Source organism: Protopterus annectens, chromosome 6.part1, assembly GCF_019279795.1.
Source record: "Protopterus annectens isolate FY-2018-M chromosome 6.part1, PAN1.0, whole genome shotgun sequence".
Lineage (NCBI taxonomy): Eukaryota > Metazoa > Chordata > Ceratodontiformes > Protopteridae > Protopterus > Protopterus annectens.
In genome coordinates this window covers 350,998,276-351,024,318 of record NC_056738.1, presented here as the reverse complement: position 1 = coordinate 351,024,318, position 26,043 = coordinate 350,998,276, and the positions used below count along the sequence as shown (strand labels likewise).

General features: G+C 38.1%; 1 protein-coding gene across 1 annotated transcript in view; it reads right to left on the bottom strand.

The window, feature by feature from the left end:
• CDC42BPG (CDC42 binding protein kinase gamma) overlaps positions 1-26,043 on the bottom strand; it is a 1,192,486-nt gene that overhangs the window by 724,833 nt on the left and 441,610 nt on the right. The window contains exon 7 of the mRNA XM_044075379.1: positions 23,787-23,880. Within this exon, the coding sequence (XP_043931314.1) occupies positions 23,787-23,880 (94 nt within the window). The remainder of the gene's footprint in view (positions 1-23,786; positions 23,881-26,043) is intronic.

The window sequence follows — 26,043 nt, the reverse complement described above, 5'->3', positions numbered from 1 at the left end:
ACCTCAGATTTCCAGATTGTACTACAAGTTGTTCAAGTCAACCACTTAATTTGTCAAGAGCCTGTTGAGCATCAACAACCACAAATTCAATCACTGCTATTTATCTGCCCCTCCCACCATGATCATGCACTCTTACATCAACCTCCTTTTAGGACTATGACAACCATATATATATATATATATATATATATATATATACACAATTCAGATCATTTTCTGAAGTGCATTTAGAAGGACTAGCTACAATTGGCACAATATGGAAACACTAAGAAAAATGGTTAGTTGTATAACAAACAGATTTTGAAATCAATTAAAGGTATTTGCGGTACAAGAAGGCACAGTGGACTACCATTAATTTAGTGCTTTATTTTTATATTTGATGATATAAAGTGCTCTGTAGTTATGTGCATTTTGATGGATCGGTGTTATGATTTCAATGTAATTCAATGAAATGAAGCTTAATGAATCATTATAAGCTTCAAGTAATTGTTTTCCAGCACAACTGCATGCAAAATTTATTTAAAAACAGGCAGTATACTACCTATGTTACAAATCCATAGACAAAGCCAAGGCCGTAGTTTTGCTGTGGCGAGTATAACAAAATAAACAGACAACCATCTGAAAATAGTTTGTTTTCAGAGAGGGTGTCCCATCTTCTTATTGTCACAAAAAGTGAACTGATTAGATGATCTGGAAAGATTTAGGTCAGTCAAGAGAATGTCAGAGTGGTCTATGAACATCCAAGATATAGAATATAATTTCTCACTCATTTTTAGGTTCAGGAATGAAAACAGGGAGATGGCTAGTTAAAGTAAACTTGGATACCACTTTAGGCATACAAGAATGATTAGTTTTCAAAGAAACTCTGCCCTTGTGGAAAAAAAGGTAGGGTTTATTCACCCTAAGAGCTTGCAACTTAGATACCCTTCTTACAGAGCTCAGTGCAATCAGTAAAACTAGTTTTTCATGTTAATAACCTCAAGTCAGCCAAGGTAGCTGGTTCAAACAGAGCAAGTGTTAGCTTCTCTAACACAACATTAAAATCCCAATGAGATTTCACTAGTTTTTTTGAAGGCCTCTTATGCAAAACACCTTTCAAAAACATTTTCACATGACAATAAATAGAAAGAGGAGGATCCATAAGCAGGCATGCTGAAATTGCCAATAAATGAATCTTGAAGGAGGAGTAAGAAAGGCCAGAGGATAGTAACTCACACAAATATTGTAAAACCAGAGAACAACTAACCCTGAATTGTTCCTTCGTTATATTGTTGACACCAACTAGAAAACCTTTTCCATTTGTTAATATATGATTTTCCAGTAGTAGGCTTTCTTGCCTCCATTAGTACCTTCTGCACGTCTTCAGAAAACAGGTACCTAAAAGAAATTACAACACTATCATCCAGGCAGTCAACTTAAAATGATTGATATTAGGGTGCATCAAACACCCCTGACCTTTCATGAAAAGATCCAGTCTGTGAGGAAGCTTGTGGTAATTGATCCTGAACGTTTCCAAAAGAAGGGAGAACTACTGTTGCCTAGGCCAATAGGAGTCACCACAATGATCTTAAGGCATTCCTTCTGAATTTTCAGAAGTACCCTGAATATTAGTGTAAAGGTACACAGGAACATTCCTGTCCAAGGGGAATAAAAAAAAAAAACATTTGGTCTTCCAACCCTTCTTGCATGGAGCCCTGAGCAGAATCTTGACAGCTGATTGTTCAGACAGGAGGCTACTTGGTCTGCATGAGGAACTCCCCACAGATGGATCAAATCTTGGACGATCCCCTGATCTAGTTTCCATTTGGAATGTAGGATGCATGTAGAGAGAGACTCGAATGTGAAGATAGATTCTAAGCTAACACAGCTAGAATGAAAAGTGGGTACAACCTGGTTCTCTTGTAATAAAAGAAGAAATGCAGCGACTCGCACAGCAGAAGTTGTAGAAAGCACCAAATACCAATGGGAAGTAATAAGCAGACAACAGTTTAACAAAGGTAAGTGCTTTCTCATTATAAACAACAATGCTTCATCAGACCAACTAACGATACTACAAAAATGCCAATATAAAACCATAAAACCTCTCCAATCAATAAAATAATAATCTTCACAACAATCTAAAAAAATTTATTAAAATCAATTACCTGTGTATGTAAACTCACAAACATACTTCTCTGCAGAGTCTCTCAATCAGCTTGTCACACACTGATGACATCATCATGAGACCAAATGTACATACAGATAAGGGTATACAAAGTACAAAATAATAAAATAATAAATCACATACCTATAAAAAAATTCCTCTAACCCTCATATATGAATAAAAACAAAACAAAATAAAAAATAATAAACTAATGAATTAAAGATCATGTCTTTAGACCTGGTTTAAGGGAAAACATTTAATTTAACCTACTAGATCTGTAAGACTAACTCTAGGATTTATTTTTACAGGTATGGGGATTTTTGTCAAGGACAAAACATCTTATTTATCAGCCATGGAGCAACTTTTGAATGATGAATGTACTTAAACAGATTTTTAAGCCTCAGTTGATGGCCATCATTGACAGAGTTTCAGTTTTGCTTTTTGATTTAATGGTGACAAATATGATTACAGAACTGTTTTAAGTAGCAAATTCTCACCTTATCTCTACCCTGCTTTATGCCTCTCCTGAATATACAAACCTAAGACAATGTGATCTAAATACACTTGAAACCTGCTACAACAAAACTGCCAAGTTTACCACAGGGGCATCCTACCATAGTCACCACTGTCTCTCACTAGCAAAACTGGGCTGGCTAGAGCTCCCTCACCTCCTTCAATGGTACCAACTGGTACTCGCCCACAAACTAGTAAACCATCCACTAAAAGTACCATCCCTTCAGAATATTCTCCAACCCTATCTTACCACCAGACCACTAAGATTCAGCAACAAAAACCTACTGGTCACAAGAGCCAATAAATCTGCTGGAGAAGCATTATTCTCCTGCACTATAGCCAAACTATGGAACTCCCTCCCATCCTCAATTACCTCTAACATCATGCACGCACTTCAAATCTTTACTAAAAGCACACCTACTTACTTGCGGAATATGACCTTGCAACTCCCCCTCAAATAGCACCCAATCCACCCACCCACTACCTCTCTCTGCACCCCACTACCTACCTTGATAATAGCAACCTCATTTTCTCTTTAACCTAATCTACTTACTATACAGTAATAACTTCTTATTGCAACAATTTGTCTGTTATGTACCTCACAAACAACTTGTTTCAGTTGTCAACTGATGAACTTGTTCTACTTCTGTAACTATGTTCAACATCTGTCACTATGGCTTAATTTCAATTCTTGTTCTACAGATGTTGTACAACTTTGTTTAATCTTGTCTTATGCTCTACAGCTGTAACAGTGTCTATAATTTTATATAATATTTCTCTAATTGTATAATGTCTTAAACATTTGAATGTAGAGCTTTTCTCCCCGGGCCTCCGCTGAAAATGGACCTGTGTCCAGTCGGACTCTCCCGGTCAACAAATGCAAATAAATAAAATAAAAAGTATTTTTAGTGGAATTTCCAGTTGTTCCTATACTTTATGGGCACCCAAAAGTCCATAAATGTCTATCCCAACCCCCCGTGTGTCCAATACTATCGATCAGAGGCTGGACTACAAAGACTAGTGACAGATAATGTCAACTCTGTTTTAAGAGACTCTAAAAATTTTTTGCAGGATCTTTATAAAAATGTTAGCAGCTTATCGAATACCCAACATCTTGCTTTTGTCACGTTAGACATTACGTCTTTGTTTACTGTTATTCCTAATACCACATGTATTGAATATGTTAGACTTTTTTTGCAACAACATGCTAATTTTTCTAATATGAAGGTTGATTTGATTTTAATGCTTCTGGAGCTGGTTTTGGAAAACAATGCCTTCATCTTTGGTGAACAGTTATTTACAGAAGGTTGGTGTGGCTATGGGTACTGTTTGTGCAAATAGCTATGCCAACCTTGTTTGTTTAGATGAAATGACTCACCTGCAAGTTAATTATTCAGGAGTTGCATCTTGAAACCTGGGCTCTAGTGGCTTAGTGTAAACCCCGCTCCGCTCGTGCTCGCTCCGCTCCCCGCCCTGCCCCCTATTTCCACCCGCCCCAGTACTCATACTTTTATAACCTCAAACCACTCCCCCTACTGTCCACTAACTTCCTGTACCTCACTACCGCCCTCTAAGATCAAACGGAATATGACACCAAACCAACCCCTCCTCCATAATTAACAACAGAGGCCATGACTCAACTCCCTACTCACCCTCCTTGTTAGAACTCGAACGCTATGTAATTATCAAGCCTACCAATATTAGGCCAAATGATAAACATTACTACAAACTTCTACTCAAAGCCCTCAAAATTCATTACCACTCTGAATCACAGACTAGCCACAGATGGTGATATCCACCCCAACCCTGGCCCTTCCCCTCCACTCAATTCTAATTCCACCCTATCCTCCCCTCCACTTCTCAATCTAAACTCTAGACCCTTTAACTCTCTTCTGACCTGTCATCTAAACATCAGAAGTGTAAACAATAAGATTCACAACCTACATGCCCTTTTAGCTACTTGTTCCCCAGACCTACTATGTCTCACAGAAACCTGGCTTAAACCAAGTACGAAAGACACACAGATAATCCCACCAGGGTATGATATACTAAGAGCAGACAGAATAACTCGTAAAGGTGGCGGTGTAGCCATACTCTACAAAAATACATTACAAATCTCCCTTGCCTCTCCACAACCCCTCCTAACAAACAATGCCGAAATTCTACTTGTAAAACTTCAACCAAACAAACATAAAAGCATAAATATAGCATGTATTTACATCCCCCCAGGCAACAATAATAACAAAACCTTAGAGGACTTTCTCCACTGGTTAACTCAAACTCACCCCCAGGAATCCATAGTGTTAGGTGACTTCAACATCGATTGGAATTCCTTCTCATCTAGCTCCCCATCTAGCAGCATAAATCTACATGGCTTTTCTCAGCTCATATCCACTCCTACCAGACTAGGTAAACCCCAAAACAAAGACAGCATCCTGGACTGGATCCTTACTAATAAAGATCCTGACCAATACTCAGCAGGTACTCACCCAGAGGACATGAGTGGATCACTTAATCACCTATGTTATCAAATTCAAGAAAATCACCCCCCTTCTTACAACCATAAAAAAATCAGGAACAATAATAAATTCAACACCTCCATTTTTCAAGCTGAACTTAAAGCCCACAACCTGACAATACTCAAGACTCTTCCTCTTGAAGAGGCAGTTATCTACTTCAACACCACCTTCCTCAAGATTCTAGATTCCCATGCTCCAATACGGTCCATTAGAACTAAAACCAAAACCGCACCATGGCTCTCTAAGGAAACAAAATCCTATCTAGAAACAAGATGTGGGTCACATGGTGTACCTCTAAAGACCAATGTCATTCCAGAGCAGGTATACCAGTAAGCAAAAATACAGCAAACCTTGAGTCCTGGTCTTCTTCAAAAAAGACTTTAATAAACATAAACCAGACAAAACAGACGATGGTCACATGGCGTACCTCTAAAGACCCAAACTCCCACCAAACCTTCCGGCAACTTAGAAGTGAAACTAAAAGAATGATCTTAAATGATAAAAAAAAACTTCTTCCTCCACCTCCAACACAAACACCTTAATAATCCACAAAAATTCTGGGCAGGCTTAAACAAGCTCCTGCACCCAGGCCAGGCAACCACCCCCACTCCAACAACTTGCAAACAACAGTGCCCTGTAAACATTGCTAACACATTCAATAGTTTCTTCACAGAAAGTATACAATCCCTGGCCACACAATTCAAACAAACAACCAGCCCACTCCACTACCCATGCCAGCAGAATACTACAACTACATCAGATCATCTATTTACCTTCGATCCAGTACCCATATCCTCTATAACATCTCTTCTTAAAAAACTAAAACCCACTAAGCTAGCAGCTGACCTTCTCCCAGCTGAGTTTCAGCAAAAAGCAGCTGAGGCCATTTCCTATCCCGTCTCCATAATCATAAACCGTACCTTGTCAGAAGCCTTCATCCCCTCCATATGGAAAATGTCCCACATTATTCCTCTCCCTAAAGGTGGTAGCTCATTAGAGCTAACCAACTACAGACCTATAGCTATACTCTCACCCCTGACCAAAATTATGGAAAAGTGTGTCCACAAACAACTGATGGAACACCTCACCAAAAATAAAATTCTAGCCAACTCCCAACATGACTTCAGGCCAAATCACAGTACCACATCAGCCCTACTATCCTTTTCTAATACCATCAATAACTTCAGAAACAATAATAAACTATCATCTGCTCTTTTCTTAGACCTCTCCAAGGCCTTTGATATGGTGAACCACATTCAACTCCTCCATACATTAAAAAAACTATCACTCAGCAATTCCACGCTGAAATGGTTCCAATCCTACCTGTCCAATAGGCAACAAGCTGTCCTATGGCAGGACAAATTATCCACATGCCTAACTGTTACACTTGGAGTTCCCCAAGGATCTATTCTTGGCCCTCTTCTCTTCACCATCTTTGTTAATGACCTGCCCACAATCATCCCCCCATGCCACATGCATTCAATATGCAGATGATTCTACTATCATCAGCACTGCCTCCAACCTGGCAGACCTCACTGCTTCAACCCAAGACACCTTCAACCTTATAGAAAAATGGTTCTCAAGTAGTCAACTAGTTCTCAACCCCAACAAAACAAAACTACTTACTTTCTCACCTACTAACAAGACTCTTCCCCCCACCTTCTCTATTACATCCTCCAATGGAATCACTATATCACCAGAAGCTCACACAAAGCTATTAGGCATTACCATTGATAACTCCCTTAAATTTGACACCCATTTCAATCTAACCATCAAAATCGTCAATAAAAAGCTTGGCTCTCTCTTTAAAGTAAAACACTTTCTCACTCCAAACGCTAAAATTACAATTGCCAGCACACACCTACTATCAACTCTTTTCTATGCCTCCCCCCATTTTACAAACCTAAACAAGACAACCCTTAACAAACTTGCTTCTTGTTACAATCACATAGCTAGATTTGCCACAAATTCCACCTTTAGAACGCACCACTGCACTAACTTGAAGCAACTAGGGTGGTTAGAGTTTTCCAGCCAACTCCATTTCAACCAACTCAAAACGGCTCACCAGATACTGTATCACCCAGAGAAAACACTAGCGCTGAAAAACATCATTCACCCCTATATTAACCTGCAATCTTTACGCTCCTCCAATAAGATCTTAGCTCAAGCTACCAAAGCCAATAATTCTGCTGGGGATTCTCTATTCTCAAACTTTGAAGGTAAAATGTGGAACTCCCTACCGACCATGCTCATCTCAGAACCTTCACTCCTACAATTCATAAAAAAGCTTAAACCCTATCTCAATACTCTCTGGCAATGTCCCTGTTCCAAACCTGATTAACCACTATCATTAACCCTTCTCTTACCTCACTATCCTTAACTGATTTTTAACAAGGCGCCTCACCTTTTTAACTGACCTATGTTTTTTTTTTTTTTTATATATGCTGCTGTTATTTTTTTCCCAAGATGTGATGTATCTTTATATTGTATTTAGAACTCAACTATCTTCCTTTTTTTGCATTAACAATGTTTATATGTCTGTTATGTACCTGGAGCTTTTCTCCCCGGGCCTCCGCTGAAAATGGACATGTATCCAGTCGGACTCTCACGGTTAACAAATGTAAAATAAAATAAATAAAAAATAAATAAATAAAATTTACGAGGGTTAGATGAAATGTTTTTATAGGTATGTGATTTATTATTTTGTGCTTTGTATACCCTTATCTGTATATACACGTGGTCTCATAATGATATCATCAGTGTGTGACAAGCTAGTTGAGAGACTCAGCAGAGAGGGATATTTGTGAGTTACATACACAGGTAATTGATTTTAATTTCTTTCGATTATTGTGAAAATGCTTATTTTATCGACGGGAGGGGTTTTATGGCTTTATATTGAATTTTTTTGTAGCACTGTTAGTTGGTCCGATGAAGCATTGTTGTTTTTAATGCGAAAGCGCTTACCTTCATTAAACTGTTGTCTGCTTATTACTACCAATTGGTATTTGGTGTTTTATACAACTTCTGTTGTGCGAGTCGCCGTATTTCTTCTTTTATTAGAAGTGTATTCTGGTTTGTGGATTCCAGTGACATTACCGGATGATTTGCTTTGGTTTTGTGTTTGTACAAACTGGTTCTCCCCTGCTTGTTGATGTACTGTGGCATTGTCTGAAACAACTTAAAGAGGCCTTGGGAACCAAAGATGATTCAGAGAGTTGAGCACCTTGATCAAGTCAACCATCTGTTACATTTCTGTGCTTGCTTCTGCCTTGGTGTCCCACACACCTTGTACTTTTATCCCTGCTGAAAATACTCCCCAGCAAAATCTGAGACACTTTGGTGACTGGCTGCTTTGAAACATGGAGGAAGAAGGGGAGGTCTGGATTTATGGATATTTGCAGTCACCACCAAATGATTTTCCTTCTGATAAACTCCAGTTCTGGTATTCAAAAGGAGAAAGGTAATTGGTGCTACAACCAGAGAGACTTCAGATACCATTATATTTTTCTCATGTGGAATCTTGCCAGGGGCATCATGAGAATCAGATGGCATGAGACCCAAAATCCTGGGCATCTCCTCACAGTGACAGAAGTCTGAGTGGAAAACCTTAAAAAATAGATCTAGATACTGACCTGTTTTTTTTTTTCCTGTGGAAGAAAAGCTCTCTGAACTGGAGTGTCTAGCTTACACCCCAGGAACACAGTCCTGTGTGAAAGAATCACAAAGACTTTTCAGTGTTATCTTGGAATCCCAGCTTGTATATGAGCTCTGTCTCACCCAAGTGAAAGATTCTTGTCAGTTTGAAAAATACTCTGCAAAGATAAGCAAATTATCTAAATACGGACAAATGTGGATACCATGTAGTCTCTGCAATGAGCTATAACTGGAGCTACACAATTTGTGAATATTCTTGGTGTAGTGTATGCTTCAAAGGATAAGGCAGAAAACTGATAATGTGATCTAAAGACACAGAAAGCCTTAAGGAATGCCTAAAGTCTGGATGAATAGGGATGTGATAAACAACTGTTTTCATCACTCTCTGGGACAGCATGTTATGAAGGACAAGTAGAAAATGAGAGTCTGGTCTGATGGATGATAGATTACCCCCTGGAATGTAGGAATTTCCTCTTACTGCCATCTGTAACCTTGATGATGGATGTTCAGAACCCAGTTGTCTGATACCATCTGTTACCAAAGAGAATAGTGGAGATTTCAGAATTTCCAAAAGGGACTGTCAGGACAGGAGGGGCAGTAAGGTCCCTTAAGTCATCCTGACTTGTTCTGCTGTCCTTGGTTTTGGGGGAATTCATGAATTCTTTTTGGAACACCCTTGCCACTTCTTAAGTGTTCATTTACCTACATTTTATTGAGATTGTTTACTTTATTTTTTGCTGAAACTGGATGAAGGCTTAGAGAATCCCTTTGAGAATTTGGAAAGGGATGGCTGAAAATCTTAGAGATTCCCTGGTTTCAACTTACCCCCTTTTTGATCACTCCTGCAGCAGAGGGGCCAAAAACTAAAATCTCTATCCAAAGGAGAATTTAAATCTCATTATCATCATCTGGGAGGTTCTGAGAATGCAACTAGGCAAACTTCCTCGACACAGTACTAGAGGCCAAAGTCCTTAAGAGTGTATCAACTGAATCATTCACACACACTGCAAATAAGGAGTAGTGACTTGTACAATGGAATAAATAATTTTGCAGTGGCTTGGTTGGATCCTGGGGATCGGATCTGAACCCATGGGGTGAGGAAGAATAAAAGCGAACATAGACGGAATGTTATGGCGAGTACGTAACTTCATTTTTCTAATAACTTTACAAGTTTGTAGGAGCAATATTTAAAATCTGTCCCTATTTTTGGGCCTTTTATCACCCCCCCTCCTGGGACATTTGGCTCTGTCCATATTTCTTGTGCTAAGAGTTTGAAAGATATGGGGATCCAGTTGTGTCTAGTTTACATCCTTTAATCAAAGGACCTTAAAGAACAAGGCAGAATCTGTCTAGGAGTAGATCGTTTGAAGAGGGTGTTCCTTGTCTGCCATATCATACCCCATCCTTTTCTCCAAAATCCCACACAAGAAAAAGTACTCTGAAAAATAGCCTAGGGAGAAAACTTAGGAAACAGATGACATCAGAGATTCTGTTTACTGCCAGAACCTCTGGTATGACCCTCTGGAATCTACCAAGTTTTTGTACTGTAGCTCACCATTGTGAGATGCAGGCTCTGTCCTGAGGCCTCTTCTCAGTCCTTGGAGGTTCCGACATCTGTATAACTATTAAAGAGGGTGAAGGCAGCACCCCCATACTTTTTGTTAGTGAGGAAGTTGAAGGAAACTGGTTTGAGTTCACAGGTATCCCCTTGCAAAACAAGGCATCTAAGGCAGATCACAGTTTCAAACAGAGTCAAAACAAAGTCAAAATGGACACCATCCAGCTTGCCTCAGCCTAGGCTGAACAGGCCTTCCCACTTTGAAATGCACCCCCCCCAGTGTCATATGCCGGACACAGTTTCTGAGCAGTCTGTATGAGGCTGAGGGACAGGGCTTTTAGCCTATCTGTACAGGACAGGTGTTTGAAACCATGGATTTTCCTGGTCAGGAACATACTAAAGGGGACATTGCACTCGATAATGGGTCTGATAAGGGATGAGTACAGGGATGTTATGACTTCTTTGTTCCCGGATGAAATACCCTTATTTATGAGGTGAGCCATGTAGAAAGCCTTCCATACAAAGGAGGCAATGTGGTGGTCAAAAGTCAGGTTGCTATCAACCTGGTTTCCCAAGTCCCTCATGACTGACTACATGCTTAGTAAACCAAACACCACCAAAAAACGACTGTAGAAGGAAAAATGCTAGCTGGTAAAATATAGTAACTTCTGCACAGCTCGGACAGAGTATGACACACGCTGACTAAGAAACGTCCAAGAATCCTTTATTAAGCGAGTGATTTTTTCATAAATAGGTTTTACCCATCTATCACTGGCCACTCCTAAAGGATAAGTTTTGGATCTTGAACCAAAAACTATAGGCCTAAAAGGAGGCTGGGTGATACACTTCTGTACTTTGGGAATTCCTATAATAGTGGCCAGAGTCGGATATTCAACTTTTAAATATTGGTAGATTTCACTAGTAATTCTATGATCAATAAAATATTCTTCTAATGTTAGATCAATTCTTTTGTAACCAATATTAATCTCATTTAACGATACTACTTCATAATTATTTGATGAATACAAAATATTATGCATTTCATTAACATAATCAAATGCATTATATATCACAATTCCGCCCCCTTTGTCGGGTTTCACTAATCTAATATCCTTATGGTTAATAAATTGATTTAAACATTGTCGTTCTACTTCATTCAAATTGTCCTCAATATCTAGCTTATAGCTAAGGTTGGTCTTAACATTTTTCTTAAATTTATAAATATCATGACACACCATCTTTTCATAATTACCCACTTGATTATTTGATATGGGTATATACGTACTTTTCTTTTTTAGTCCAAGATGCTCTGTCGGTCCTTGTTGCATGTTATGTTCTCTAAACTGCATAGCTAAATTGAGTCTTCGACAAAATAATTTGACTTCTTTAATAATATCCACAAGTTGGAAACCCGTAGATGGAATAAATTTCATACCTTTACTGAATAATGTAAAAAACTCTGGTGTAATGTTCATATCGGTATAATTAAACACCTTAAACCCATTGTAAGTATGAATAATATTTTCCACTTGGATTTTATTCCTATCATTATGTTCTGGACACTGCTTACTATCTTGACTGTCAATCTCAACCGTGTGCGTACTATGGGATATGTCACATACTAAAAATTGTTTAGGAAACTTATCGGCTTCGACTATTTTATTTGATTTTTTTGCCACGGGGTAAAATCTGCCCCCCTGAAAATTAGTTTCCTTATTGAAATATTTACCTCTATTTCTATTATATACTGTGTTGTCAATAGAAGTTCTATCCTGTGGCCATATATAAGCTCTATTTTGGTAATATAACTCTACCTCTCTCTGTATTTTCCTATTCTTCCTGTTGAATATTCCTTTGGCCTTTTGTTCAGCATAGTAGAACTGTTTGTCATATAAATCTTTCCACTGTGTAAACGATACATCATTTACTATATCTTGGTTCAATTTCTCAACCTCTCTAATCAGGGTAGACAATTTCTCATCGTTTAATTTGATAAGCATATTCATATATTCCATGCCAAAATTATCAAGCATTTTATTAAATACATTAATAGTACCTATGCTGTATTCCAGGCCCATAGGTAATTTGAAAAATCTAAGGCCTTTAGGTACTATTTGCAAAGAAATACACTTGGCTAAATATGCATTGTCTATCTTAACATTCTTTATATTTAATAATTTCTTTCCAAGCATATAAAGTGAGTCTCTTATCGAGCCCTTAAAAGGGGCATGTTGTCTTGTTTCGTCTTGACCACTACCATGTTCAACATTAGTACCAAAATCATATTCATCCCTTAAAAATAAGTCAAGACAGTCAATTATGTTGACCCACTGTCCTGTTCATGTCACCTGAAACATTTCCAGTGATTTTATTATGTTTATGATAATTGTTTCCAAAGTAACTGGATACAAATCTATTATCAACAGTACATTTTAATTGTTCAGTACGAGTTCCGGTGACAGCAGAATAAGTTTTCATGCCATTATGGCGTTTAGGTCTCGCCCCTTGTCGTTTGGCTTCTTCTCTAGCGTGAAATAAACTAAAGTCAAAAGTAAAATCATTCTCCAAAGCGAGACTGATATTCATATTCCTGTAATTTGTAGAAGGCAGGTCCTGCATAGAACCCCTCTCTTCTGTGTTGACCACTTGTCCATTAGGGATATCCATCCGAATACTGGTGTCAACACCTGTAGTAATAAGTGTACGCTTGACAGTAGATGTACGCTCACATCCAGCTCCTTCTGCTGCCTTGGGGAACATCAGCGACCTGCCCACTAACTCAATAAGTCTGGTAACTTCAGACTTAAGGGAAGATACCTCCATCTGCAGTTTAGTAAATTCTTCTCTGTTCAATGAAGCTTGTGACTGTTCTGTAATCTCCTCCATACCAGCCAACAACACAAAGCAAACTAAACCAAACACCAAAAACCGACTGTAGAAGGAAAAAATGCTAGCTGGTAAAATACAGTAACTTCTGCACAGCTCGAACAGAGTAGGACACACGTATAGCCAACTCTAGTGTTCCACCCAAATTTTAGGCTAAATCCACTCGTAATGATAAAAACAAATCTTTTATTGAAAATACGGTTTAGCGCTTTTATCTGTTAAAAATCACTTCCTCAGAACCAAAATGGAGTACTTTCAGTTCACATTTAAATAACCTTTTTGGTGCCAAAAATTCAAAAGGAAATGGAGCTCTTAAAGAGACAGTCATAATAACTCCATATACACATACTACTATGCTAAAAACAGCTAAACATTTCAACAGATCAAGTGTGCTGATATAAAAATGAAATGGCAATATAAATGACAATATAAATAACAATTGTGGTAAATAAAATACACTCTGCACATACTAACAATATAATGCACTTTATAAACACATATCCATACATGGTGAATCACATGGTTTTAAATTTGCCATTATAGATCACGTAGAAGTACTTACTTATAGGGGAAATTGGAAAGCACTTTTAGCCATGAAAGTAAGTGGCAAATTTTGACAGATGCCATTAGTTCACCTGGCATAAACAAAAATATAAGTATTAAACCATTTTTAATCATGGCATAGATATATCATGGATGTTGCCATTGTATTTTGATTCTTGTTGACTTGTTATAATTTATGAGCATTAGTCATGCAAGTTTTATTTCACTATTACATATATTTAGAGTATGTTTTAAGATGAAATTAGTATGTGTAGTGTGTATTTTATTTACCACAATTATTATTTATATTGTCATTTCATTTTTATATGACTATGTCTCTTTAAGAGCTCCATTTCCTTTTGAATTTTTGGCGCCAAAAAGGTTATTTGAATGTGAACTGGAAGTACTCCATTTTGGTTCTGAGGAAGTCTGATTTTTAACAGATGAAAGCGCTTAACCTTATTTTCAATAAAAGATTTGTTTTTATCATTACGGGTGGATTTAGACTGAAATTTGGGTGGAACACTAGAGTTGGCTATACGTGTGTCATACTCTGTTCAAGCTGTGCAGAAGTTACTATATTTTACCAGATAACATTTTTCCGAATACATGCTTAGTACTTTGTTGTTATTAATGTCCATACTTATCAATAATCCTCCCATCCTTATCAAAAAGAGTAGGATGGGAATTAACTAAATGTTTAGCAGCAGTAGGATTAACTAAAGCTATAGCTGCTGGGTCAGGGTTGTCAAGAGAGTATACAAACCTAAAAGACGGGAAATGTATACATTCTACCTGCCTTTTCAGGGGAATCAGGCTGACTATCAGGAAGACTGTAGGCAATTACAAACATCCTCCAAAGCTGACAAAACTGAATAAATAGGTGAAGGTTCTGGAAATTCCTTTAACAGCTCACACTATTTTCTAAGAGACTGAGTAATCTCATTGTTTTCCCACTGAAAACACTGACATTCTGAAAATGGTCTCACAGAAAGATAATTCCCCCACAGGAACAATCAGACACTGACCTCTCCTCTTAGTCAGTATCAGAAATCGAAGAAAATCCTGCAACTGTCCCTTCATCTTCTTGCCCAGATTCAGAGTAATGAACCTCTTCAGAAAATGAGGAATCCTCATATTTATCAGAAACTTTTATAATAATCAAAGGTGTAAATTAAACCCAGAGCCAGACCTGGTAAATTACGCCTGTCCAAGGAAATTAAAATAGGAGTAGATATACGTTTAGTTTTCTGTTACCTTTTACATGAAAATGGGTGTTAATGGCAGTATCAGCTTCCCCAGGGACGGGCACAACATTATTACAAAACAGGGAAGCCTTCCCTGGTGTGTTTCCAAGGACCAACAAGAGTGGTTCTACCTCACCACGGAGGGGGCAGCAATAGCTGCAGATGATGTGGCTAACCTCCTGGTCTAGAACAGCTGCAGGTGCTACACCACAGGGATCCAGGTTAAAAGATGAGTGGTCTGAGGTAAATTAATGGCCACAGCCGTCACTCACCTGCTGCTGAGGCAAACTACTAACCTGCTGTGGTGGCAAAGGTTGTTTGCTTAGCTTTTCTTTTATTGTGGGACTGAAAAAGATACCACTTTCCCCAGGAAAAAAGCAGCAAAAGCCAGTAAAAATTTAGTATTTAAAGATCACATTCAGAAAAAAATGTAGTACAAAGCACTTTAAAACACATTGCCAGCCATAAAAAGTAAAAAGCACCATTTCTCCACAGAATTTTTTTGTTAATACTTCAAATAACTTTTAAACTGATAGGAAAACATAGTGCTCCCATTTAAAAGTATAATGCAGTCTCGTGACAGTCCATCAAAACACAAACTCCCGGCTTTAAAGCAACTTTTTCTGACAGGAAAGTGTGGTCAAACAGTTTTACAGAAAGGAAGGTTTTTTCCCCCCTTGAAGGGAAATGATCTGCCCAGCAAAAGAATGTCAATCCTCAGCCTCAGAAGAGCATACTCTTTGATGGCAAGAAAGCTCTGAAGGGCTAGGCACTCAAACCTGTCTTTTTATTCAGGTCAAGCTGACAACCTGTTTGTGCATGTGGAAGGTGCCCTCACGCTTTGGAAGGTGGCTGGCTGTTATACCCTTGCAGGACATAACCCATACAGTGTAGGCTACTAGAGCAGTGATCAATATGAAGAATATCAGAGGATCCTTTAAATACCCATATGTCTTAGGTACCTCAACACTGCTTGCTAATATACCCTGATGTTATTTACGTGTACAGTGATACTCATGAAAAACAGTACGTGTGTGGTAAAACATTTGCCATAACAATATATAATAGAGCAAATGTTACTGGAATAAAAAAAAAAAACTATCCTCTGTCCATTCACCTGTAAAACTGCACATATTTTTAAAAGAAAGCCTAAAACCTATCATGACTTAATAGCTATCATGGAGTCTTGCATTAAGCAGTTCATCCCTGACCAGCATCACTTCTTCCAAGGTTATCGATATCCTTTTAATGAAGTACCTAGGAAAAGGATGTGCTGAGAAGGGGGTATTCATCCTCCATGAAGTCAGACTTCAGGTCAAATGTACCTGTATAAGCTAACTCCACTAACAACAAAAATCAAAACAGTCATCCTTACTGCAGTTCTAAAATTCTGAGACAAAAGTAACTGTAGCTCAGGGGGGGGGGCTCGTGTTATTAGACTGCAGGTCTGCAGCCCCCCCCCCCACAGAAAATAAAACAAACTGAAAGAAAAAAAGAAAAAAAAAAGAAAAAAAATTAAATAAAAACAAATGCGAGTCATCCGCACATGTATGATCGGAACTTCACACATCACATGCGCACATGAATCCAGGTTGCTAGTGAACTCAGTCCAGATTAGGAAGACAACATTCTGTATACATAGATCCCAGAAGTCTATGCAGTTACAACTGCATAGACTGGAAGGGGATCGGACTGCAATGTCTGCAGGCTGGAGCCTGCTCTTGCAGGAACATGGAGTTTGCTGCTGTCTCACAGAGCTATCGGAGACCAGGTTTGCTGATGGAATCGAGCTGCAGGAAGGGGTTTTGAATTAACGAAGCAAGTTCAGTAGGATTTGAATTAACAAAGGTAGTGTGTGTGTGTATAATGCCCCAGTGACTACAGAGAGCTCAGGAAATATACTTGGTAGCTAGACTCAAACCCTGTACCCTTGGGAGTAGATAGCAAGAGCCTGAATTCCCTACCCACCACCACTTGTGACATTTTTACTTCATATTTCTGTTCCTCATAAAATCTCTTTTTCTGGAAAATGATGACAGGCATTTGAATTTCAGTCTTCAGAAAGTACATGGTAATGCAAAACCTTTTAGTCTAGCAATTTTCTGTTTATAAGATCAATATTTATATATTCCCTCATTGTTGGCTTTGTCCAGGTTTTTTGTGCTAACAGGTTGAGAGCTATGGTGAGAACTTAATTCACTAAATGATAGCCATTTAAGTTTGTCTACCTGTCTTTCAAAAAACAGCTGATATGGCATAGTGGTATTTTTCTCTAACTATTGTGCAAAGGGTCCTGGGTCCAAGACTTGGCAGTGAAATGCATGGTGGTAACACATTTTATTCTAGCAACTTAAAACGTGTCTAGTATTTTGGCTTTTGCCCCCCCCCCCCTCACCAAATAAATGTTGTCTTTTTCCAGATTTCTTGTCCTTCACAGTTGAGAGATACAGTTCAGTGGATTTAACATGGAGCTCTGAGAGCTTGAAGGGATGTTTAGTGCTGCATATGCTGAGACCGCTTGCATTAATAGCGCAACAGGTAGTGTACTTGCTTTTAATGCAGAAGGCTGTGGGTTCTACTCCCACAGTATATATACGCATTGCAGATACTTTACTGTGTTGTACTTTTAAAGGAGGTGGGTGCGTAAGTCCTGAGAATGTCCTCTTTGGTGGAGATAGCTAGTAATGATGACCCTATTATCACAGTTTGCCATCTATTCCCTACTGCAATATTACTAGCTTATCATTTTTTAATGTAACATAGGCAATTTATTCCTCAAGGGCAACAGTTACTTTATTTGTAGATGAAACAATGAAATATAAAGTTGCGTGCTAGCAGCAACCTCATTAGTTGCAGATCTCTTTTAATGTGGACATTATTTAGATGACTTTTACTTCTGCAGAGATTGTGCATATTTACTGATACTCGTGGACTGTAGAAGTTTGAGTAGACTTTTATGATGGAAATGTTCTGAATTGGGAAGTTTTGTCATTATTGGTGCATGCATTTTCTTTTGTTTACTGGAAAATTGTTCAAAACAATAAATTTAAAATGCCTTCTAACAACTGTACTGTATTATACAAGGAATATCATTTAATACAATCAGGAAGGTATATCAAAGAACACATGTATGTTTCCTGTGCCAGGGGCTTATGATTTGCAAAGAGCCCAAAGTTAATCTTTACCTGCCACTGGCCAGATCTATTTTCTTTGAACTTGGGTTTCAATGCTGTTTCAATAAATGTGAGTTTCAAGGGCAGAGACATTTTAATGCTAAGTCTATTTTCATTGTGAGACTGTATTGCTTTGTTTAGCAGATGTCTATTAGTGTTTGTGCTGTAAAATTTAAAATAAAACTTTTAAATGAAATCCAAATCATCGAAGTAAAGCAGTATGCATTACAGTGTTTATGGTAAATGGGTCAAAATAGCCAAGTAATGGGACATTGGAATAGCTGCAGGGAAGGCCCCATTTGACCATGATTTTGTGATGGGGGAAGGGTGGCAAACTCAGACAGCTCCAGCTAAACTATACCTCTCAACTGTCCAGATTTTTACAGAATGAATAGATTTTTGCTTCTTATTTTTGCTTTGTTCCTCATAACATTTGTAGTTTTCTGGCAAATCATTTAGGAATGAAGTCACTAAATAATGACAGATGAGTTTCAGACTTCACACCTTTCAAAAAATGCATGCAGGACCTGTTAAGTTTATAGAAGAGCAATATTTAGTACTGTTTGTATGTTCTGTATTGTGTGGCTATTTTATATTTTTGAATCACATTTTTGGTCCATTTTTCATAAAGTTGTGGTTTTCTGGCAAATTAGTGGCAAATCATTAAACACTGAAGTTAGAAAATAATGACAGACATTTGAGTTTCATATTTCATAGCCTTCAGAAAATTCATACTAATGCAAGACCTACTATTCTATTATCTTTCTAAGTTTATAAGAGCAATATTTAAAAATTGTCCTTATTTTTGGACCTTTGTCCCACTTCTATTTATGGCTTTCTGTAGACTTCTTGCTCTGAGGTTGAGAGGTATGACAAATGCGTCAGGGCCATTACCATCAGCCAGAGACATTTCAAATTGTGACATACTTGTTGCACCCCACGTAGTGAATCTGGATGTGTCCAAGCAAGCCAAGCAGCAATTATTCAGTGTAATGTGCAGAGTATCCCCCCATCCAAGGTAGACACAAGTACTACAGTGGCTTTTCATCTGTCCTTGATTTTGCAGAATCTTCTGGTTTTCTGTCATATTTTTATACTGTTGATTTATGCTTCTTATTATTCAGAAAATGCACGTTGTTGCAGGACCTGTTGCTCTGTGTTTAAGTAGCAATGCCTTAATGACCATCAGGTAAGTTTGTCTGAGACTGTAAGATGCAAGCAAGCTTTAATAAGCACACTGTTAAAGAATTACCAACATTGAAAGCCTTTTTGTTGTTGCCATGCAGAGAATATTTATATAATTAGCATATAAGCCTTGGGTACTCAAATGCATATGACAGTATTTGTAATAAAGGACAGGATTACAGTATTTTCAGCAGCTATTACATTTGTTGGAGACTTGCAGTCATCTTTGCAGGGTTTACCCGTAAACTAAACAGAATGCCAATCTATCATGTGTGGTCCATAACCTGTGCAGTAATCCTTTAAGCAATTTATCTTGAGCTTGTTTCTTCTTTGCTGTTCATTTATTACTTTGATCATGTTTTCCCCATGAAACAGGTAGATAGTTATTGTCAGGTAGCAGGTCTTTTTTGGATAAGAAACATTTTTACAAGTGGGGGTATCACAGAGATTGCTACTTTCAGCATGTTACTTGGTACTTTTACAAAGCTGAATATAAATTATAATTAGAACTGCAGTGCAAGGAGAAGTGGTTTGAGTTGAGTGCTGCTTCCTGATTTTGACTGACATTCCAGTAATGTATTTAAAAAGTAATTAGTTTCATGCCTCACAACCTTTTTGTTTCCATCTAGATATTAAGTAAGCTGTCATGTAGCCAATGCATTGAAATATTTTTTTACCTTCTACACTTCCTTTGGTCTTGACTGGACTCTCATAATGATGGTTTGGCACCCAAGTGAGCGTATTTAATTAAAGTCCCAGTTTTTGCATTTTTAGCATAGCTCCACCCCTTTCTAGTTGATCATGCCCCCTCCCATTGGCCCCACCCATTCAGCTGTCTCCTGCAGCCCCCCCTTTGATTTGAAGCCACCAGCAACCACTGCTGTAGCTAACTACCCACTACAAAGCTCTTTTAACAAATTTTACACTCGCATTCAAACTACTTGATGTTTCACCTCTTACAAAACCCCATAATTTTAAGGGCCTTTAATCTGCTAGGATCTCTTTATACATGATTTCACTGACAACTTAGCAGACTTAGGGATTTAGGCTGCACCCAAATGATCCATTTTTCATTAAGACCAAACTGCACTTTCAATACCCTTCTCCCTGCTTCACCTGTGGGTCATCACAATTCTTCTAAGTTACAACCCACAAGTATTTAATTTAGTTAAAAAATACTAATAAATGGAAAGCTCATCCATCATGCACCATTGGCCCTCTGTTCTACAGTGAAACGGGAGGGTAAAACTCATAATATTCTTGCATCATTTGGAATAGATATTTCCTCTCATTTAGTAGGACTCAAACCTAAACAAAACAACTGGCTAACTAAATAAATAACCCTGGTCCTTATAGAAGCATTCTACAATCAATAAAGGACACAGTAGATTTACTGTCTAGAGAAACATAGCCAAGAAAGTGATATATCAGAAAGCCTCCTTACATCAGACTGCTCATTCTGGCCTCCTATCCTACAAAACACTTCTGGAGAGAAGTAAACCTAATTACAGCAAGGACCATTCTTGTCACTACAGGTCAGTCAAAAGAATCATGTCTCCATTTCTGTTTCTAATGTCTTCCCAGAACTTTCCTCAACACCTTCTTTCTTCCACCAAACATTCCTATTTCACTCCATTCCCTCCAGCATTCTAATTCAGTTTCTCTTAGTAACAGAAACTCTTCTTGAGAAGGTACTAAACAATACCCCCAACCAAGTCACATTCCCCTGTTTCCATAGCTCATTAAGATTTGCAAAAAAAAAAAAAAAACATAACCCTCAGCATATATTTAACCATTCCATTTCTAATAAATCAATTCCCAGAATATATAAGGGAGAAAAACAATATCAGGTTCCTATCCATGCTGATTTTATGCCAATCTCCTTCCTTCCATGTCATGCACTTCCAAAGGTCTGAGGACATACAAAACTGTATGCAGATACCAACAAAACATCAAATAGGTAAAGGCATATTACCATCTCTTTGAATGCTTGATAATGCTGTCATCAACATGTGTAAGAAAAGCTTAATATTTATTGATTTAAAGTGGAGTAGATCATAAACTCTTTCCTGATGCTCTCCATGCCAGAACCTTAGAACAAAAGACATGAACTGGTTGACAGGCTGCCTACTTAAGAGAGACGTCTGTAAACAAATTGGAAATTTTCTCATCAACTCAACTTCCCTAAGTCAAGGTGATCCAAAGGTTCAGTTTTTAACCCATCTTGTATTCTCTGTCATTATCAATAAACTCCTTAGTGATATGCTGATGCCTCCTATATGCAATTCCTTCCTAGTCCTTCCTTTATGCAAATGATGTGGCATATACTGGCCACACCACTCTTCATAAATCATTAAGTCACTGTGAAACTGACTTTTCTTCCAAAATGGCCTGTGACCAGTAAGCATCATCTTAACTCTAACAGATCTGTGACATCTTGTACAAAACAAGGAACAGATTCCTCATAACTTGTACATTTCTTCCACTAATTATATAAAAAATGATGTGTTCAAGTAGGTCAGAATATAGCTTTACCCAAACTAATGAATGCATGTTTTATTTTTTTTTGGGGGGGGGGGGGGTTGAACCATTTCACACTTCCTGAAGCCAGAAAACAACTGGAAAGGAGATATTTCTGTTGCCCAACGTGTATATGGCTTCTCATTCAGTGCAGCTTCCTCAAAGGAAATGCATGTAATCCCACCAAAACATAGCCAACTAAATATGCAGATTTATAAAATTAGCTTCTTACAGTAAGCATCAAACACTCCTTGGCCAACAAGCAAATAACTCTCAGCAGAGAACATTTGATCTACTGTCAAGATTTTTTGCTACTTAAACATCTGAAGGACTTTTCCTTTTCTGGATGGGAGAATCTCCTTAAAGGACAACAATCGGATCCTATTAAGTGCTCAATTTCTTTATCCTTTTTCTCCCTATTTACTGTCCCTGCTATGAATAAACAACACAACATTTAAAATATTTTAAATTGACTGCTTCTCTCCACTAGAACACCCTACTGTACTGTGGTGGATTCACTTTCAAAAAACATTTATCCCACCCTGGAAAAGTCTCCAATTCACTGATGTCAAGGCCACTGAATACAGGTAGTTTTTTGGCCAATTCTCTCCCCAAACTGAAATCACCATGACCATCCTAAAAACCCATGCTGTGATGTCACAGCTCCCTGGTCCTTCCCCTACCCTACAGAAAGTAAAGGTTAGAACATGGAATCAGTACATGAGTCAAGTCTCCTGCTGTGAGCTGTCAATCACAGCAGGTAACAGCTCGAATTACCCTTTGACAGCTAGGGTTAGTTAGGTGTGAAGGGGGATGGCAGATGAGTCAAACTAGTACAATTCAGGCTTCACAAAAACATTTTTAGTTTAGCCATTCTGAAAAGAAGCAGCTGTAAAAAGCACTTTGAAAGTTTGTTCTGTCACATTTGCACTGTTTGTGTTTTAAATAATCAGTGAACGGCATAAAATGCTACTTAAAACTGAATGAAAGGCAGCAGTGTATGCATGTAAAATCAATGCAGTGACAGGAGCTTTAGGAAGAGAGAGGCCTGCGTGATGTAATCTTTTTACAAACAAGCACTGCATTGTGGGATACCTAGTGGCTGACTAAACAATCAATTACTTCAAGATGCCAGACCCCATGTGGTCAGACTCAGAAATTACATATAAAAATATTTAAAAACCTGTAAATAGTCCCAGAGTGGTGTTAAAGTGTAGGAAACACGAAACCATGATGAAATAAACTTGTTTTCATGAGTCTGTGTGTGGTTCCAACTATAACCTCTGATCCTATTCCACTAATGGTGCAGCTCTGCATAGCCCCCAATCAAGCTGCACTGTAGGGTCCATAGTACATCAGTGTTAGGACCAAAACTCCAAGAAAATTTTAACCAGGGGTGGGTTTAGCATAATGGTTAAATGCTTCAACTCAGGCACAAGGTACAAAGTTTGATTTTAACCTCTAGTTATTGGCCAGCTTAAAATTCCCCTTCAGGGCAGTTATCCTAGTATTCTCCTATGAACCAGCTCTGAAAAACAGACTCGTGAATGTCAGCCCACATTAAATTCACAGCTCAAAAGAATGTGATAAACAGCACGTGGACAAGGATTTTAGCTTTCCCATAGTATAACCAGGTAATATATACAAAACTGCCTATTGTAAATACAGCCTATATGTAGAATTAATAATCAAACCAGGCAAATATTTTCCACATAAGACACAGAGCTTTCATATGCTAAAGAAAGCTACATTTTTTCGCCTCACCTTCTGTGTATTCGATATTTTTGGCTTGTGTTCCATTTCATAAAGGTATTATTCATAAAACTTTCTGACTAAAATACTTACTTTCCTGTCCTCCCTTAGTTTCAAGCAGGATCCAAAGTCAGCCAATCGAATGTGTCCATTCATATCTATCAAAACATTGTCTGGTTTGATGTCCCTAGAAATAAAACACAGAAAATAATTACTCAAAATAACGTGGAGCACAAAATGTCCAGAAAAACAGATGTATTTTACAACTGGGCAAGTTCATTAGCCAAAAGGAAGGAAGCAGAGCCTTATCCAGCACAAGGCAACCTAGGGTGCTGCCTGGGGCCTAGTGATGACCTTAGTTAAATAAATTCTCTGTTTTAACTAAAAAAAAAAAAACTTGCGCTTACCTGTCTTAAAAACATTTTCTCAGCCCAGAAACTCTCAGAGCATATAATTTAAAAACACCTCTCGTCTATGGAAGAAACCCAAACTTATGGTGGAAAGTGCTAAACTCATGGATAAAGATATGATGAATGACTTGCCTAGTGTTTATCGCAGCCCATGTACATCTCAAGAATGAATTGGATATTAGCACAAGATTTAAGTGCAGGAACAAAATGTCTCCCATTTTTTCCATCATGCAAGACATGTTCTTTGATAGCAGAAACTAAGAATTGTGTTATGCTTGCAGCAGAAACAGCGTACCTTCCATTAGCTATGTTTGCAGCAGAAACAGCACATTTCCGGTCTTGAGAAATTGAGCTCAGGAAATTTGAAAGTACACAGTGAAACTTCACTGTAGAGGGTGAGTACAAAAGAAAGATCCGAGTTGTTCCTCAGAAACATCGCATCTGTTTTGGGAAAGCTAACACCACATGGCATATTTAAAAGTGAAACTTCAAAAGAATGAATGCACAGGAGAGAGAGCAAGAAAACAAAAATAAAACGAAACAAAAAAAACAGGGAGTATGCGTATGGGAATGTAAAATGAAAGAGGCTTAGCCCACATCAACTGCCAGTCCTCAAGTTTTTTTTTTTTTTTTTTTAAAACACTGAGTATTACAGTCTGTCAATATCAGTAATAGGGTAGTCTACTTTTATTGGCCTCCAGTTTTGCAGAACATCTCTGATTTTGCATCATATTTATGCCCTGTTCTTAAGCAAGAAAACTGCAAGAAAATGCTAATCAAAGTGTAAACCAACTGTATTTGAAGTATTTAATTTTGTAACAGAGATAAAAGAACTGGAAGCGGGATCCATAAAAAAGGGAAGGAGAAAATGTACACAGAAATAAATGAATATCATGGGAACAATAATGTTCAGTAGTAGGAGTGAGGTTTAAGGGAAGACAGAAATTGAGCAAATTATGTAATATTGGACTGATGATGGTTATAAAAAATAAACATATGATGTGTAATTTATGTAACTGGAAACATGTTAATATGATTAGTTTTCTTTTATATTAATGTATGTTTGCCTATGACTTCAATGATAATGTTCTAAAGGTGTTGTGCAAGGGGTACCCGTGGTATGAAAACAGCCCAGGTCCCAAGGTACATCCACCACTGACCAGATGCATTTTCAATCACTGCAAGTTTCAAGGGAAGAAAAGTTTACTGTTTTCAGTGTTAGACTGTTTTGCTTTGTTTAGCAAATGGCCGTCAGCATTTGTGCTACAAAATTTTAAATAAAAGTTTTAAATTAAATCCAAATCTCTGTAAGCATCATTAAAGTAAACTAAGAAACCCAAAACCGGCACACGAACAGGAATCAATGTAAGGAACGTAACTGGAACAGATTGTAAGGGCGTGGACCATGCTGCTATGCTGTCGACAGTGTTCTGTGAGTGTGAAGTAAGACTGCAGAGAGCTGTGGGATTGTTAAGACACTAAGGAGCTTAGAAGAGCTTTTGGACTTCACAACCCCAAAGATCAAGAGCAGGACATACTATACGGAGGTGATTGGAAAACAAGATTAGCTTGTAAGGAAAGTAAATGGCAGATGCTGGCTGATTCTACAAGGAGTCCAGGGGTATCGTGCAATAAAGAAGTACTTTTTTTACGTTGGTGGATTCTGTGGTGGATTCAATTGCTATTTCCAGGCTTGTTGTTCCAGCTACATTCCTTACATTGATTCCTGTTCGTGTGCCGGTTTTGGGTTTCTTAGTTTACACAGTTCGTTACTATCATTAAAGTAAAGAAGAAAATGGTATGCACACTGACAGGTTTGAACAGTGTTTATAGTACTTGAGGAGCAACAGCCAAGTAAAGGAACAATGGAATGGTGGGGGGCAGAGCTGGTCCATTACCTTGCCTAGGGCCACATTTGACCCTGATCTGGCTCAGAAAGA